Source organism: Peromyscus maniculatus, chromosome 2, assembly GCF_049852395.1.
Source record: "Peromyscus maniculatus bairdii isolate BWxNUB_F1_BW_parent chromosome 2, HU_Pman_BW_mat_3.1, whole genome shotgun sequence".
In the NCBI taxonomy this organism is placed as follows: domain Eukaryota; kingdom Metazoa; phylum Chordata; class Mammalia; order Rodentia; family Cricetidae; genus Peromyscus; species Peromyscus maniculatus.
In genome coordinates, this window is record NC_134853.1 from 92,021,189 (window position 1) to 92,037,987 (window position 16,799).

The 16,799-nt window shown below is 43.5% G+C and overlaps 1 protein-coding gene across 13 annotated transcripts in view; it reads right to left on the bottom strand.

Annotated features, from left to right (window-relative positions):
- Positions 1-16,799, bottom strand: part of Cdk5rap2 (CDK5 regulatory subunit associated protein 2) — a 194,033-nt gene that overhangs the window by 39,416 nt on the left and 137,818 nt on the right. For all 13 annotated transcript variants that reach the window (XM_076564372.1, XM_076564381.1, XM_076564376.1 and 10 more), the window contains 4 exons: positions 15,041-15,272; positions 9,036-9,167; positions 4,140-4,713; positions 2,064-2,296 (listed from right to left, as the gene is read on the bottom strand). In XM_076564372.1, coding sequence (XP_076420487.1) covers positions 2,064-2,296; positions 4,140-4,713; positions 9,036-9,167; positions 15,041-15,272 — 1,171 coding nt within the window. The remainder of the gene's footprint in view (positions 1-2,063; positions 2,297-4,139; positions 4,714-9,035; positions 9,168-15,040; positions 15,273-16,799) is intronic.

Below are 16,799 nucleotides of genomic sequence, written 5' to 3' on the forward strand. Positions count from 1 at the left end.
GGCCTCCGTCCCTGCTCTTAAAAGTGAGCAGGCAATTTCTGAGAAAGCCACAAACAAAGGGTGATTAATTACTGTTGCGCCTGGCAATAGGGACTAGGAGAACTGAACTACTAGGCCTGACCCCCACCCTCACCCCCACCTCCCCTGAAGGTGATACCAAATAAAGGCAAAGCCTGGCACTTGTCCAGGCCTACCCCAAAATGGAAAAGCTGTAGCATTAACTAGCCCCTGACTAGCTCTAGCCAATTAGAATGAACTAACATGATTGCCACTTGCTTAAGCCAACCATATCTGAGATGACTTAACTGCCCTAGGAATGTCCCTTAGTTGTGCTTCCTCTCAGGGTAGTCGACACTTTGCCTTTGTGTCGGATGGGTGGCCCCAGCATGCTGATACCTTTACTCTCGAGATAATAAATGCTCTTGCTGATTGCATATGTGGATGATGATCATTTATGAGACTTCTCCAGGACCCCAAAAAGAGGTATCTATCTATCTGTCATTCCATAGTAAAATGTGCCTGGTATCAGTAAAGTGAAAGTGATCATATTTAGAACATATGAGCCAGAAGAGAGCAAATTTTATAAAACTGCAAACCATCTAGTGCTCCTAAACTCTGACCCTCAAAGCTCTTAGGGAACAAATACCAGAAACCTAGTCTATGACAGGCCTTTAGGAAAAACACCAATGGGAATCAGAACTACTCTGTGCTCATCCTGGAATTAAACTGCACATACAGGAACCATAGTAAACTATCTGTTCTGTGTGAATGGACACAGAAGGGCAGTCAACCCTGATTTCACCAAGTCCACTATGTCTCTGGGCAGCTTACTTTCCTCAGTTAAGACCTGATTCCTCACATGTACAGCTCATAGTTCTGAGGGGTAAGCCCTAACTCACTATAAACACATATGTTAGGAAGCAGTTTGTCATGAGAGGCATAGTTACTCACAGGGTTAATGCCTCACAACTACCATTTAACCCTTAGAGTGATGTTCTAACTAGGTACTGGAGTGCTGAGGTTATAGGTAAGGAAAGTCAGAAGGTCTACAGCTTACAGAGCAGCCAGAGCTCTGGTCTAAACAGCTTGACTCAGTGATTATTTGTCATGGCAGACCCTCAAACTTGGATATGAAAGTAATATTCCTAACCCCCAGGCTTAATCATCAACAAAATTGAATGTGATGGTTTGAATCAGAATGGCCTCATATATTTGAATGCTTAATCACCAGGAAGTGGCACTATTTGAAAGGATTATAAGGAGTAGGAGTTGTGGCCTTGCTGGGGGAAATTCGTCACTGGGGGTGGGCTTTGAGGCTTCAAAAGCCCATGCTAGGCCAGTCCTCTGCCTCTGTCTCTCTGCCTAAAGATCATAATGCAGCTGTCGGCTACTATTCCAGTGCCTGCCTGAATGCTGCCATGCTCTCCACCATGATGATAATGGACTAAACCTCTGAAACTGCAAGCAAATCCTAAATAAATGCTTTCTTTTTGTAAGAGCTGCTTTGGTCATGGTGCCTCTTCACAGCAATAAAACAGTGACTAAGACACTCAGTTATCACTACCCACTTCCAAGGTCACTATGATGTTTCAATCAAATAACAACTAAGATACCAAGAAGGATACAAATAGACGTAGTGGGAACAGATTTACACTAAGAGATAAGATGTAAAATCCAAGCTCAGCCATTCATTCTGCCATGATCACAGATGAGGTACTTCCTGTCATGGGCTACAGTCACTATACCATAAAACTGGACTCACTCACTCTTCAACTGTGAAAACCAAGAAAAATAAAAGAGGAGAGGTGGACAGGGAAGGTCAGTGAGTGACAGAAGCATTGCTATCTTATAGAGATTGTCAAGGAGAACTTACCCAATAAGATGGCTGAGAAAGAAAGAAGGAAAGAGAAAAGCAACGAGGAAGAAGGCTGTTTGGGCCTAATGGCACAACAGGTCAGTGTGTGTTGGCTGGGAAGGAGATGAGCAAGGCCAAGGAGTGAATTCTGTCAGTGCCCATGCAAGAAGTCACAGAGAGTCTAGGATCAGTGCCTCAACCCACTTACCATGGAGAAACAGCTTTTCCAGTTGCTCAAGCAGCTCAGCACACTGTGTTAGCTGTTCCCGGAAGCCCTCAGCCACACAACTGTCCACATCACTGGCCTGCAGAAGCTCCTCAAATGCCTTGATCATGGTGCTCATGTGTTGACGGTAAATGACACAGATGTCATGGCTATCCTTAATCTGCTGCCTCTGAAGGGAGAGCTCCCTGGCTTGGGACTGAACCAATGAATCGTATCTGATAAAAGAGGGAAGGAAAATGTGTGTGTCATTTTAGAATTGAATTTTTGTGACCTTAACACTAATTGGAAAAATGACAGAGCATAATTTCTGAAAGCCTGGAGCTGTACAAGCATATATACTTTAGAAAAATTGAAACTGTACAAGGTCACTCCTTCTTTGAGTTCAAACAGCCAACAAATGCTTGAACAGAGATTCTCCTGCAATATTTTTAACCTTAGAAAGCCCCCAATTAAAGCATAGATTGGCAAGGACTCAGGAGAACAATTAGTTTCCATACACTCTTCAAAGACACCATTCTGAATTGTAGAAACAAGTGCCCCAAGCATCAGGGACCCACCAAAAATTCTCACCAAGTACAAACATATGTATAGCAAAGGTAAAAAGACAGGACTCTTGACTTCCAACTGAAAGAGCTGGACTCCTAGCTACACCACTTACTGAGTAATTGGGGCCCATCAGCCATGGAAACAAGTTATCTTATAGTACCTAGGTCTCCCAGGATTCCCACAAATGGATTCATGCAGAAAAGGAAATCATTCTCAAAGGTACTTAGGTGGTAAAGCTTTGCTTTTCAAACATACAGACTGCAAACTTTCCATCCAATACCACCTCCTTACCACCAGGTACTACCCTTCTTTCTACAGGCCTAGGAGTGTTAGAGCAAGCAGAGACAAAAACTCAGAGAGGAAAAGTAGCCACAGCAAGCTGATCCAGAGTGGCCTGACAGGCAATTCAGTTCACCATGACCATTGTTAATACCAATAACCTACAAGCAAATCACATGACACCCACCTTAGAGGTGGGGGCCAATTCTATGGAGGAGGAAGAGTGGGAAAGTGTGGGCTTGAACCCTGGCCAGTGGCTCTGACTAGAATACTCACAGGCAAGTCATAGCAATCTCTTTGAGACTCAGTTTCTCTTTCTATAAAAACAAGTTGAGAGTGCCTCCTGCTTAGTGTGTCTGGGGTTAAATAATCAAGTTCCTCACCTATTGGGGTGATACACACCTGCAATCTCAGATCTCAGGAGGCTGAAGCAGGGAAGATTGTAAGTTTGAGGCCTCCCTGAATTACAGGGTGAAACTGTTTCAAAACAAAAAACAAACAAACAAAAATCAAACACTTCCTGCCTGGGGGCTGATACAACAGCCCATCAATAAATAAGCTTCTCTCAGTCTTGCTGCTTGGGAAGTCTTGAAAAAAAAAAAAAATCACTCTGGCTCTTTAACAATTCAGAACAGTGTTTGTCTCAAATTAGTAACGAATGAAGGTCAACTTTACAGATGATCCCATTTTGCCATATCTCATGAAGCAAATGTATATATTTATAACCATAAAGCATTATCTTCATGACCTAAGAATTTCTTGCTTTCAACACAGGCTTATTTCTCTAAGATGACCTTAAAGGGTAAAGATATGGAAAACATTTATATTCCTCCCAACCTACCTAGGACATCTGTTTTACTTCCACAACATGGCAAAAGCCAATGACACAGTTCAAAAATAAACACTGCAGCTCAGCAAACACACTGCCATTCCGAGTGATTGCTGTGGAGCTTTTACCCTGAATCCTCAGCCTGAGGAGGGCAGCACCCGCCCTGCCAATCTCAGAGGCTGCACACCTCCTACCTACTGTGCATATAACAATGGCGTGTGGCCTAGCTTTTCACTCTCCCCCTGGCTGCCTGAACCCCAGGTAAAGCTTTCCCCAGGGGACACTCTACCTGTCCAAGAAGCAGCATCCCCCACAGCTCCAGGATTCCTGCCTAGCAACAGCCTAGGAGAACTGTAGGCTTAATAGGAAGGAGGCTGGATGGAGCAGGAAGAAATAGGATGTACCTTGAAGGGGAGAGGTCTCGGAACTTGTTCTGCAGGTTATGGATTTCACTGAAAAGTTTCAAGTTCAAATCTTGCTCCTTCTGTAGCTCCTGCTCCTGTTCCACCAGCTGCTGCTTGAGGCCCTCTAGCATCCTTCTGTCAATCATCTCTGGGGTGAGTGGACGGAGGATTTTCATGTGCTTCACATATCGTACTTGGTGCAAACTTGAAAATGTCATCTCGTCTTCATCAATACTGCCCTTAGGCTTGTTCAAGCCATCTGTAGACCCTTCTGTCCCACACAAAACTGTGATAATGGCCTCATTGCACTGAGAGTGCTTCTGTAACTGGACAATGAAGTTCCGGTAGCCATTCAGCTCAGTTTGCAAGTTGTGGATTTTCTGTTTTAAGTCTTCTGTGTCATTGGGGCTATTGATGTTCTCAGACTGGTCACTCCCAATCACACTGACTTTAACGGAGAGCTGACTTTTGGAATTCAAGTAAGTGACTACGGAGGTTGGGCCTAGTAAGTCTTCAGTGATCTCTTTGCATGCTGGTAATAAAGCAAGGTCATCAGGCGGACACATTTCAGAATCTGAAAATCAAATACTAATTTTTGTCAGTATCCCCTCTGCCATGGCTGAGTCAACATTAACACAAAAGCCACCTGCCTGTAGTGTTTCCCATAGTTCAATTCTGAATCTTAAATATTCAAAAGCCCATGCATTAAAGTATGGTTTTTACAGCATTGATGGAAGGTTGTACTGTGTTTAGGAGGTAGGCCTAGTAGAAGAAAATCATCACTGAAGAGGATATTAAGACTACTGCCCACACTCGGCTTCCTAGACACTATGAGGTGAACAATTATACTCTACCCCATCCCATATGATATTCTCCCTCACCACAGGCTCCAAGTACAGGCCCCTGGGCTGGAACCTATGAGCCAAAATACTTTCTATTCTTTTAAACTATTGTCTTAGGAATTTTTGTCATGCTCTAGAAAGCTGACTATCATACCATTTTACTACTCAATCCATCCTCTTTCTCAGATTAATGTTCTAATCTAACCAGATAAACCATCAACACACCGAAAACCCATCAGTACTCATACTCTGTGATCTAGTTAGAGGCATATCAGGCCCACACACCACCCACAGACAGTTCCCACAAAATCATCAGAATCTTCAGCTTACATCGCACTGCTTCATGCTTCCATGCTTTTGCATGTACTGTGCCCTCAAGGGCCACTCGTCCTTCCATGCTCAGGTCTAATTTTCCTTTTTCTGTGAGCTCACCTTTGGGCTATGCAGTCCCCTGCTTGTCTGTCTATGCAGCACATGCTGCATACGGGTGCCCTTGGGGGTCAGGAGGGCGGGTCAGAACTGGTATCAGAGGCCATTGAGAGCTGCCTGGACATAGGTGCTGAGACAGGTCCTTTGCAAGAGCAGTAAGTGCTCTTAAACTACCAAGACCATCTTTCTAGGCCTGAAAAATACCATTTATTTCTTTTTTTAAATCAACAGACCTGGTTTTCAACACTGGCTTTGCCACTTTGTTTTGAATAATCTTACTTGAGAAAATTAATGAACCACTCTGAGCCTCTAGAATTTCACTTGTAAAGTACAAAGAATACTCCTCAGTGAGAAGAAAGAGCTGAACAACATCAGGAAAAGGCTAGTATAGTTTTTTGAACACAACAGTAAAGGAACCCAGGAATGCCCCTTGTTTTCCTAGAACCAACCTATCAAAGATGGAAGATATCATCATGGAAGACATCCAAGCAAGAGCTACCTTAAGAAAAGGCTTTAAGGGGAACAATGTGAGCTGGGCCAGATGAGCTATGACAGTTCTCAGAAAGACAATCATATCAACATTCTGTGGAGCCACAGGTTCTACAATTTGTTCCTCAGAGTCTCAAGTCCACTCTTACCTCTGTTTACCATGCCAACATCATCATATGGTTTTTAGAAAACAGTGGGTATATGTATTAATGGAAGTATTCTCAATACAGCATTTCTACAGTGCATAATGTGTTATCAAGGAAGGACCATGCCATTCATCTGTTTCTTTGTATTTGGCACAGGATGAGTGATGGAAAGGGTATGTGGTAAGTTCTTGGAGCTCAGAATGTAAGGGACAGAAAGAACAAGCAAGAGATCACTCAATAAAAATTTTGCTCCAGGGAGTTATCCTCCAAGATAAGGAAATATGTACACATATTCAACCTTAACTCCATAAGTTACATGTGTTCCAGGAAGCTATGGATGCAGCCCAACATATCTGTAGACCACAATGTCATGCTGCAATGACAAAAGGTTGGGCACCCCTATAAACACAGCAGTCTAATTATACTATGGCCTGCATTAGATAGCAAGAAGAAATGTTCCCTCAAAGAACTAAAGATTAGTCACATTATTTTTTGTTAAGGAATCATGACGCAAAGACAAATGTAACTCCTATACCAATGTCATTTTGAGAGAGACTGAATGGCCCTGATATTTGGGTATACAATACTAAGAGTGCCAGGGAGAGTGTGCATGCTCACATTCACACTTAGACTTCCACTTTAAACTCTGCTCCTAATGATGAAACAAGCATAACATTCCCATACCCTCAAGGTAGTATAGAAACTTAATACAGCAGACACTTGCTAAAATACATACATATATGAAGATGATTTAAATGAAATCGTCAAATAATGGAGAAGACAGTCCCAACTGTCCAACTCTCTTCACCAAATGAAGCTTTTAGTACTGGGATTAGGTTATATCTAATTGAGCTGTTGGCCAAAGGGGCCCTATAAGAATCTCCGAACAACCCAGGCTGTCACCAAGACTATATTTTATTATCCCTTAGAAACCTGCTTGTTTTCAAATCAGAGACAGAAAGGGAGTGGGGGTGGGGAGGAACCGAGAGGAGTACAAGGAGGGGAAACCATAATCAGTCCACATTATGTGAGAGAAAAATCTATTTTTAACAAAAAAGATAAGACACATGCCCTTCCCCACAAAAAAGAAGTCCTCTTGAAAGTCCACAGTCTACAACAACTTGTGATTTAGCAGAGGCAGGGACTTGACTTCCCAGCTCTAAGACTAATACATAGCAAGTCTCACTGTCACCAGTAAAACAATGTAACTTTGCTATTCTGTCCTCAGCAGCACTTGATGAAGGTCTAAGCAAACTACTTCCACTGTTTGGTCAGAACTGTATGAATGTTGTTGTGGGAAAATGTGTGTGTGTGTGTGTGTGTGTGTGTGTGTGTGTGTGTGTGTGTGTGTGTGTGTGTGTGTGTATGTGTGTGTGTATACTTGAACTTGCAAGCTGGTAGGCCTTGGGACTTAGACCATGTATATGCCAAGACCTGCCGATGGACCTAGCACCTCACCTGAGTTGTGTTACTGGAGTGGAAGGCAAGGCTTTAAGAGCTGGAGCTACCCAAAGTAAAAAGTAGAAACACTGCAAATGTTGTCTTCTGCCACACCACTCCTATGACTGGGGTTTACCTGAGTAGTGATAACTCGAAACCTTCAAGAGTAAGACCAATAGTACCTGTACAACTGATGCCCTCCATTCCTTCCCCAAGCACCTACCACAGTGTTCTTGAAAAAGGAGCCAAAGCTAAGTTGTACCCATGGCATGCAGCCCCGAGATGGCTAGTCACTGAATAAAGAATTGTGCTCAAGTGCTAGGATACTCAAAAACCCTGTCCACAAAAGGTACATATTCGGTGGGGACTTCAAAATGAAGCTTCAATGAGGCAAGAAGAGAACAGGGAATTCAAGCAGAGGCAGCCACGCGTGCACAGCTCTGGAGGCACACTCAGAAAGATAAATGCAGCTTAGTGACAAAGGGGTACTGAGTGGGAAAGGAACAGTCCAGAAGCCTCCACTAATCATTAGCTATGAACAAAAACCACATTCCACAACCTCTAAAGACAGGACCCCCAAATAGGGACAAAGTGTTCAAACACATGAGCCTGTGAAGGACATTTCACATTTACACCATGACCCACAGTTGAGCTAACCAGCACTTGGCCGCCTGGCACAGCAGCTTTTTCTTGAAAGCCAAACCACCCCAAAGCACAAGACCATGCAATCAGCACAGCAACCTCCAGCCTGGGGAGAATGCACAGCAGGGGGCCCAGGGGCCACAGCTCAGTCTTTTTCAATAGGCTAGTTATCCCCTGCCATCTTGTCACTGATTTAAAATTCCTGATGACCATAATGTCTTGCAAAGTGAATTCAATCCAGAAAAGAGTGATTTTGTTTTTAGTGAAGGGATAAAAGATCTAAGGTAAAAAGAATAAGCATAAGCACTAGTTCATCCTGACTGGCAGGAACGTACATCATTGTTGTACTGTCCTTTGTGTATATTTGTGTGCTGATAACACTTCATAATTAAAGGGAGGGGATACAACTTGCTGGAGTCCTCACTCATCACTGCCTCATCCCCACTGACCTACTAGGAAAGCTCACAGTCTTGGTCTCAGCAGCAGGCTCTCCTTGGACCCACTCCTCCTGGATAGACGAGTACAACTCATCAACAGCCAACACCAAGCAGTACGGTAATAGTCTGCTACAATCCCATGTCCCTGATGTGTGAGGTCTCTGGAGAGATGACACTGTGTCTTCTCATGGTAAACAGCCTGAACCCGCCCTCTGCCTTGCAGAGGAGTCTGAAAATAGAACAGTAAGCCCCACTGACATTCTGTTGTGCCCTGACTCTACTGCCTCCCTACCAGCCATGAGATCATCAGTCAGTCATTTTCACAAAACCTCATCTGTCCTTTGTGTTATACGGGAACGATAATGAAGCCCCCAAAAAGGGATCTTCAGGGCCTAGTAAGAACTTTGATGTAAAACGGCCCTGAACAATGCCTAGTACTCAGTAGCTGTTGCATAGTGGCTGAATTCTCACCGATCTCAAAGCTTGTGTATTGGTCACTCTCCACTTCCTTGTCTCTCCAAGCAGAGTGTGTGGTTTCAGGTCCTTCTTGCTTGCCTGGGTTGTCCTGGTAGGCTGCTCTCATAACGGGCTGAGCTATAGGCCCTGGCAATGAGAAAGAAAAATAAAACGGCAAACTTGAAATTTAGCCAAGCAACTGAGAAGAACACAAAGATACAACTGGGAGAATAAAAACACTGGGGAGGCAAAATGCAATTTATAAGATAAAATTAATCTATCGAGCTGCCATAACAGGACATAAAAGCATAAATATAGTACAGCTTGTCTGAAATGGTTTAAGTCCAAATTCTCAAAAAAGTATGAGTGAGAAAATGAATTCCATCAACCCATGCTCACTTTTCCAAAGTGAGAGAAGCCCCAGAGGCTTCTGGGTGATAGCCAGAGCCAGCACCTGGCTGCTGCAGTCTAGGGCCTCAGCAAGTGTGTAGAGCAGATGGCAAGTCCTAGACAAATGCCAGTCCCTCTGCTGGCTGGGTCACCTCTGCCACAGCACTTTACCTCTAAAGGCCCATCCCACCCTCAACACTGGTCAATAATCTCAGAAGGTAGAGAACTCTATGTGGACTGTCTTTCTCCTACTCCCCAAGCTGGCTGGAGACAAAGCAGGCAGGCAGATAATGTGAACTAACAGGGTGACTAGATGCCTAGATGGATGGAAGGAAGGATTAATGGAAAGTGGGAAAGGAGGGAAGAAGTCTGATTCTATAGAATGTGACTGACCCTGAAACCTCAAGTAAGTAAACCTAAGAGACAATCTAAAATTAAAAGGAAGCTGCCTCTGGCTGCAGAGCATCACAATATCCCTATGAGAGAGAGAGAGAGAGAGTATTATTATGTGTTAGGCCCCATGGAGGAAGAATGAATGCAAGCTTTGGATTCATCAGTCAGGCTACTTCATATGGAACCCTGGCAATGAGTACCAGAGTAACTGTGTCCAAGTCACTTCCTCTCTTCAACTGCTGCCTGGGCTTAAGATGGAGACAATAATTACTGGAACTGCCTCCAAAGACAGTAGGAAGATTCAATTAGATCATGTATTTACTGTGTATGATGGGTTCAACAATTATCAAGGACTCATTTTATTAGTGCCACAGGAAACCCAGGGCTCCCAGGATTACCTCCAACCCTTACCCACTCTAGAAATGCCCTGATCTTACACAATTTCCTATCAGTACTTGAATCTTTTATTGGCAAGCTAGAAATAGCCAAGCTTTCTGTGGTAGTGTGAATGTAACTGCCCCCCATAATCTCTTTGGGAGTGGCACTATTAGGAGGTGTGGCTTTGCTTGAGTGGATATGGCCTTGTTGGAGGAAGTATGTCACTGTGAGGGTGGACTTTGAGGTTTCCAATGCTCAGGATACCACACAGTGTTCTCAAACCATTTCCAGTTACCTGCAAGATATAAGACATTCAGCTACTTCACTTGCACCATGTCTGCCTACATGTCACCATGCTCCCCGCCATGATAAGGACTAAGCTTCCGAAACTATAAGCGAGCCGCCCCAATTAAATGTTTTCATTGTAAGAGTTGCTGTGGACATGGTGTCTTTTCACAGCAATAGAAACCCTGACTAAGACATTTTCTGAACATTTGTCTTAGTCCTTGATCTAAGAAAACCTAGGCTGTCCTGAGGAAAACTGCTTCTGCAGCCTTTGTGGTAGAGGTTCTTATTCCAGATCCCCGAATCATAAGCCTGGAGGTCTATAAGAGCCTGTGCTCCCTGCTGCCACGTGAAGACCACTCATTCCTCCAGAAATCCCAACCGTGCAGCTCCTACAGTCTGCCTGCTGATTACCCCAATTTCCTCAGTCATCTCGGTCCCCTGGTTCACTGGGTCTCTATGGATTCATTGACAACTTGGAACCTGGTGGCCCTACCCCTTCACACCTCCCAATTCCACAGAGGTGTCTAACCTTGATCTCTCCAACTTCTGGCCTCCATACTGTCCCTCTGGAAGCCATGCCCATCAGGCCCCTCCCACAGAGGTTTTCTTCTTAAAGGCCTCATTAAACACCAAAGCAGATCCTCAAAGCCTCTTACCATCAATCTTACCATCACTATCTGACCATGACTCTAATTCATCTTCTGAGATGCTGAGATGTCACCCTTACTTGGTGTCCCACCTCACCTGCTGCCCCTCCTCAGTCCAACCTCTAACCTCTAGAACTTCTCAGCCTCACCTCTATGGATCTGAGCTATACAATATCAAAATCAGCATATGTGGTTATTCCCTGGTTTCTTTTCAAGCTTATTCTCTTCTTCTAGACTCCAAACTCACCTGTCTCCTACCTGAAGTCTCTACTGGGATGTTTAACAAACCCTTAGCCAGAAACTTAACATCCCCCAAGCTGGTCTCTACTGTGGTCTTTTCTATCCTGTTGCAAGGCAACTCCATCCTTCCAATGGACTGCAAAGGAAACTATTCCTTTAAAACATAAGTTGGCCTATTTCCTTCAAAAAGTGAAATAATACATTTTTACTTTAGGGCCTCTAGCATACCTTTAACTCTACTTCATAATAATCAGTCTGTGATATGTGAATGAATGGGGCTGGGTATCAATAAGCTTAAAACACAAAAGCAAGCACCAAGCTTGATTTGCCCACACACAGTACTTTGTCAACTCCTGTTCTAAAGCTTAAGTCAGATCATGTCACTGTGTGGCTCAAAAGCCTCCAACAGTTTCTATTCTTCTGAAGGGAAGTCCTAGAATAGTCTCTGATAGCCCATCCACTTAGTCTGCTGACCTCACCTCCCACATCTGCCTCTCTCCCATGCATGCACACCAGTCATGTAACTGGGCTCTCTACTCTATACCTAAGTTCTCAAGTGTAACAATACCATGGCCTTTGCCCTAGTTCCTTTCCCCAGGACAATAACTGCTCCTCGTCCTTGTCATAGAGCATCCTAACATTCATGAGGATTACTGAACCCTATTCACTCCTCATTCCACAAGCCCCTCATCCTGCTCTACTTTCTCCGCTGCACTTTTCACAGGCATTGTATTATACACTTAGCAGTTTGTCTTCACACACACTCGAGAACAGAAGCTGGAAACAGACCTCATCTGTTTTGTGCTCCTATCACCACAGAGTCTTGAACAGATTGGCACACCGAGTTTAATAAAGGTTCCTATTGTGGATAAAGGTTCACCATGTGACTGTCATTTGCTTACAGCAGGAGATCAAAATCAAGTGTCAACATAGACACATTTGTAGGTTCATAAAAATTTTGCAAAGATGTAAATGCTACTTTCGTGCTGATCTAAAGTGTTCTATGAGGGTTCTCTGTACTCTCCAGATTCTCAGAGGGTTGGCTGTCTTAGTGAAGGTTGGCTGTGAAGAGACACCATAACTATAGCAACTCTTATAAAGGAAATATTTAATTGTGGTGTCTTGTTTACAGTTCAGAGGTTTAATCCATTATCAACATGGTAGGAAGCAGGCAGACATGGTGTTGGAGCAGGAGCAGAGAGCCCTTACATACTGATCCAAAAGCAACAGGGAGTTGTCTGAGACACTGGGCAGTATCTTGAGCATAGCAGACTTCAAAGCCTGCCCCCACAGTGACACACTTCCTCCAACAAGGCCATTGCTACTCCATCAAAGCCACACCTCCTAATAGAGCCACTCCCTTTGGGGGCCATTTCCTTTCAAACTACCAAATTCTATTTCCTGGCCCCCAAAGGCTTGTGGCCATATCATAATACAAAAATGCATTCAGTCCAACTTCAAATGTCCCCATCGTCTACCACTGTCTCAACCATATTTAAAAGTCCAAACTTCAAAGTCTCTTCTGGGATTCTTGTTAATCTCTTAACTGTAATTCCCTGTAAAAACAAAATTAAAAAGCACATCACATACTTCCAACATATAATGGCACATGAAATACATTACCATTCCAAAAGGTAGGGAAGGGAGCACAGCGAGGAAATTAAGGACCAAAGCAAGACCGAAACCTAGCTGGGCAAATTCCAAACATTACATCAACACACTTCTTTCTCCTAGGCTGGTTCCACTCCCTGTTAGCAGCTTTCCTTGGCAGGTGTCCCATGGCTCTGGCATCTCCAAAATCTTGGAGTCTCCAAGATAATCCAGGATTCAACATCACAATTTCATGCAAATGGTCTCTCTTGGCCTCCATTCAGGGATCCCATGACATATATGCCTTGCCTCAGTGACACTCCTTAGTCCTTTCTTCTATCTTTAAAGCCAGGGTCATGTGGCTGAAGTTGCCAAGGTCTACTGCTTACTGGAGCAGGAACATGGCCCCCTTGATCAATTACATCTTCACCAGCTTTCCGTTTTTGATGGTCACTTTCACTGCCAAAGATTGGCTGTTCTGGAACTGAATCTTTAGACCAGGCTGGCCTCAAACTTGGAGATCCATCAGCCTCTGCCTTCCCAGTGCTGGGATTAAAGGTATGCACCACCACAGCTGGCTCCAAGCTTTTCTTTAATTCCTTTTCACAAATTGGAAATTTAGTTGGGTGGGATGCTGCCTTGAGGTCACCACTTATTTTATCCCATTTCTTAATCTGTTTATCTCATTGAACACAGGACATACCTCCATTCCATTTTCTGGTGCTCCTTTTCTCCTCAAATTTTACATTTTGTATTTTTCCTTGCTCAGTTTGTTCATTCTCATTATATATCTTCATTAGAGATAACACTAGTAACCATACAACAGAGCCTATACTGGCCCGTTTTGAGATTTCCTCTGCCAACGGATTTACCCAAAACTCTTCATTTCAGCCTCAAGTAAACTCTTCAGACCAGGATAGAAAGCAGTCACATTTTCCACCAAAATATCACAAGAATAATTTCTAGGCAACATACTAAAACTCTTCTCATCTGAAACCTCTTGAGCCAACCCCTGACAGTTCAAATCACTCTTAGCACCACTGTCTTCCATGCTCCTACTAGTAGGGTCATTAAGCAGCACTTAAAGCATTTTCCTTCTTTCCTAACCCAAGGTACCAAAGCCCAAATTCCTCCAAACAAAAACATGGTCCAGTCTTTCACAGCAATACCCCAGTCCCTGTACCAACTTCTGTCTTAGTTAGGGTTCCTATTGCTGTGAAGAGACACTATGACCACAGTAACTTTTTTTTTCACAGTAACTCTTATAAAGGAAAATATTTAATTGTGATGGCCTGCTTACAGTTTCAGAGGTCCAGTCCATTATAATCATGGTGCAACACAGTGGCATGCAGGCAGATATGGTGCTATAGCTGAGAGTCCTCCATCTTGATAGGAAGGCAACAAGAAGTAGTCTGTCTCACTGAGCATGGCTTGAGCATATAGGAGACCTCAAAGCCCACCTCCAGTGACATGACACACTTCCTCCAACAAAGCCACAGCTCCTAATTTTGGTGGTCCAAAATCTTGAAGCACTACTGTTCTGAACTAGGAGCTACCTAGTTCAGGTGTCTGAGATGTTTTGTCCAAGTCTTTGGATTCTGCCTCCTTAGGAATATTTTAACCCATAGGTCCCAGAAGGACCATGAGTAGGGAATTATGTTAAGTGTACAGGAGATGAAGTCAGTTGCATTTGAGGTGAGCCTCAGGTTAGTCAGATAACTCTGCAAAGAAGACCATCACTTAACAAACCATACTGCCACCTGCTAAGTCTCTCACAGGCCTGGGAGCTAGTCCAAAAAATCCAGATTCAAACCAAGGCACCCATATAGGATTTCAAGGGAATGCAACAGAGACCTCTGCCTCCATGACCTAAGAATACTACAAGTCTCACTAGTCCAGATTCCAAAATAAGAAGCCAATTGTTTCCCTTCTCATATTTATCCACTGTGCATCTTTCAGGAGTTAGGATTAATCACTGCAGTTCATTAAGCTTATATACAAACTTACCACAATTCTGAACAACAGGAATAGTATTTTAGGCAGTTCTGTGGGCTACTCACCCAGCTCACAGAGAACCATTTTCTTGATGCTTACCATTCAGCAGCACAGGTTTGGGCGTTGCCATCTCCTCCATCATTGCCTCTGCAAGAATTAGCTTGTCATGGAGTTGCTTATTACGTGTTTTACACTCCTTCAGCTCCCCCTGCAGCTCTAGAACTTGGCTCTGGAGCTGAGCTACCTCCTCTGGGGAGGCAGGAAGATCATACTTATTTTCCAATAATTCAGGTGTTTTTAATTGGATCAGAAAGCCCATCTTCTCAGCATCCTGGAAACACACATGAAAAGTACTGAGTGTGATTAAAACACTCTTTTGTTTCGTGGGCAACATTTTTGCATTTTTAAAGTAAGTTTCAAACTACTTACCTCTAGTCCTATAATAGCATCATCTTTATCCATCCCTAAGAAAGAGCATAGATCTTGGCAGATTCCCACCCCCCTTGGTAGACATATACACACACTGACTGTCAAGGGCCCTTCTTTATACCCTCCAGGCCCTGGCCCATGGTCTCTTTGGATAACCCAAACATTATAAATATGGCCATCCCATCTTTAACACAGTTTTCTAGGAAATGTTTTTATTTTGTTTTTACCTGTTTCCTCATTTCCCACTATTCCTATTGTGAACCCATCTGTCTTATATTCTTGCTAGTCCTCTACTTAAGTGGCTACTGACTGGGTTGCTACCTAGTATATTTTTCAAACTCAGAGCTTCCAACCTGCCTAACTTAAATGAAAGCTTTATAGGCGATCAACTCCTAGATTCCATCATGCCACATCCCCACCAGCAGGTTACTATCACAGCTATTTTGCTCATCCACTCATTATGTCTTTTCCTTGTTGCTTAAAACGGTAACAGTTTCCTGGTAATTTTAAGTCAGTCAATGTCCATACCATAGCTTACAAAGTACAGCATGACCTATAGTCTAAGTCACTACCCATCCCCACTTTAGCCCACTCTCTGGTCACATTAACCTTCTATAGGTTCCTCGAAATATCACACTTCTTGCACCTCAGGGCTTTAGCGTATCTGCCTAGAACACTCATAATTGCTCACCTCCACTTCCCTACTAAGCAATCATTTATCAGGACAGTTCAAATGTGCCATCCTCAAGAGAACAAGCCCCTGACTTGCAAGTCCAAGCCAAAGCTTCCCGTTATACACTCAGTGTCCCCTGCCATTTTCTCTAGAGGACATCAGCATCATTGTAATGGCTGAGAAAATCCATATTCACTGTCTTCCACACCTGAATGCAAGGCCCAGGGTTTCAACCTCTGCATATCTCTATCACACTTATCATAGGTTCCAATCAAGTATATAGTAGACACTCTAGAGGCCAAATGAGGATGTCTTTCCAGTGGTGAATTTCAAACACACTCAAAAAATGAGAAGAAAGACTCAAATCTAGAATATATAAAGTATTACAACTCAATAATAATGAAATAGAGTGGCCCAATTAAAAAACAGGAAAGCAATCAGGGATACATGTCTCTGGAAACAACACAGGGCTAACAAGCACATGAGAGGATGCTCAGCTTCACCAGCCATCAGAGAAATGCAACTGAAATCTCAACAGAATACACCCATGCCTCTTCATTCCCACTAGGGAAGCTACAGTCAGAGATGGTACAAATGTGGGCGAGGAAGTGGTGGAACTGGAAGACTCATACACTGCTGGGAAGAAGGTAAAATGGCACAGCCAGTAAGTTAGAAGTTCCTCAAAATGGCTAAACACAGAGTAACCATCCATCTTTACAGATGGCCCACCATCTTTACCCTTTGGATCTAATCAAG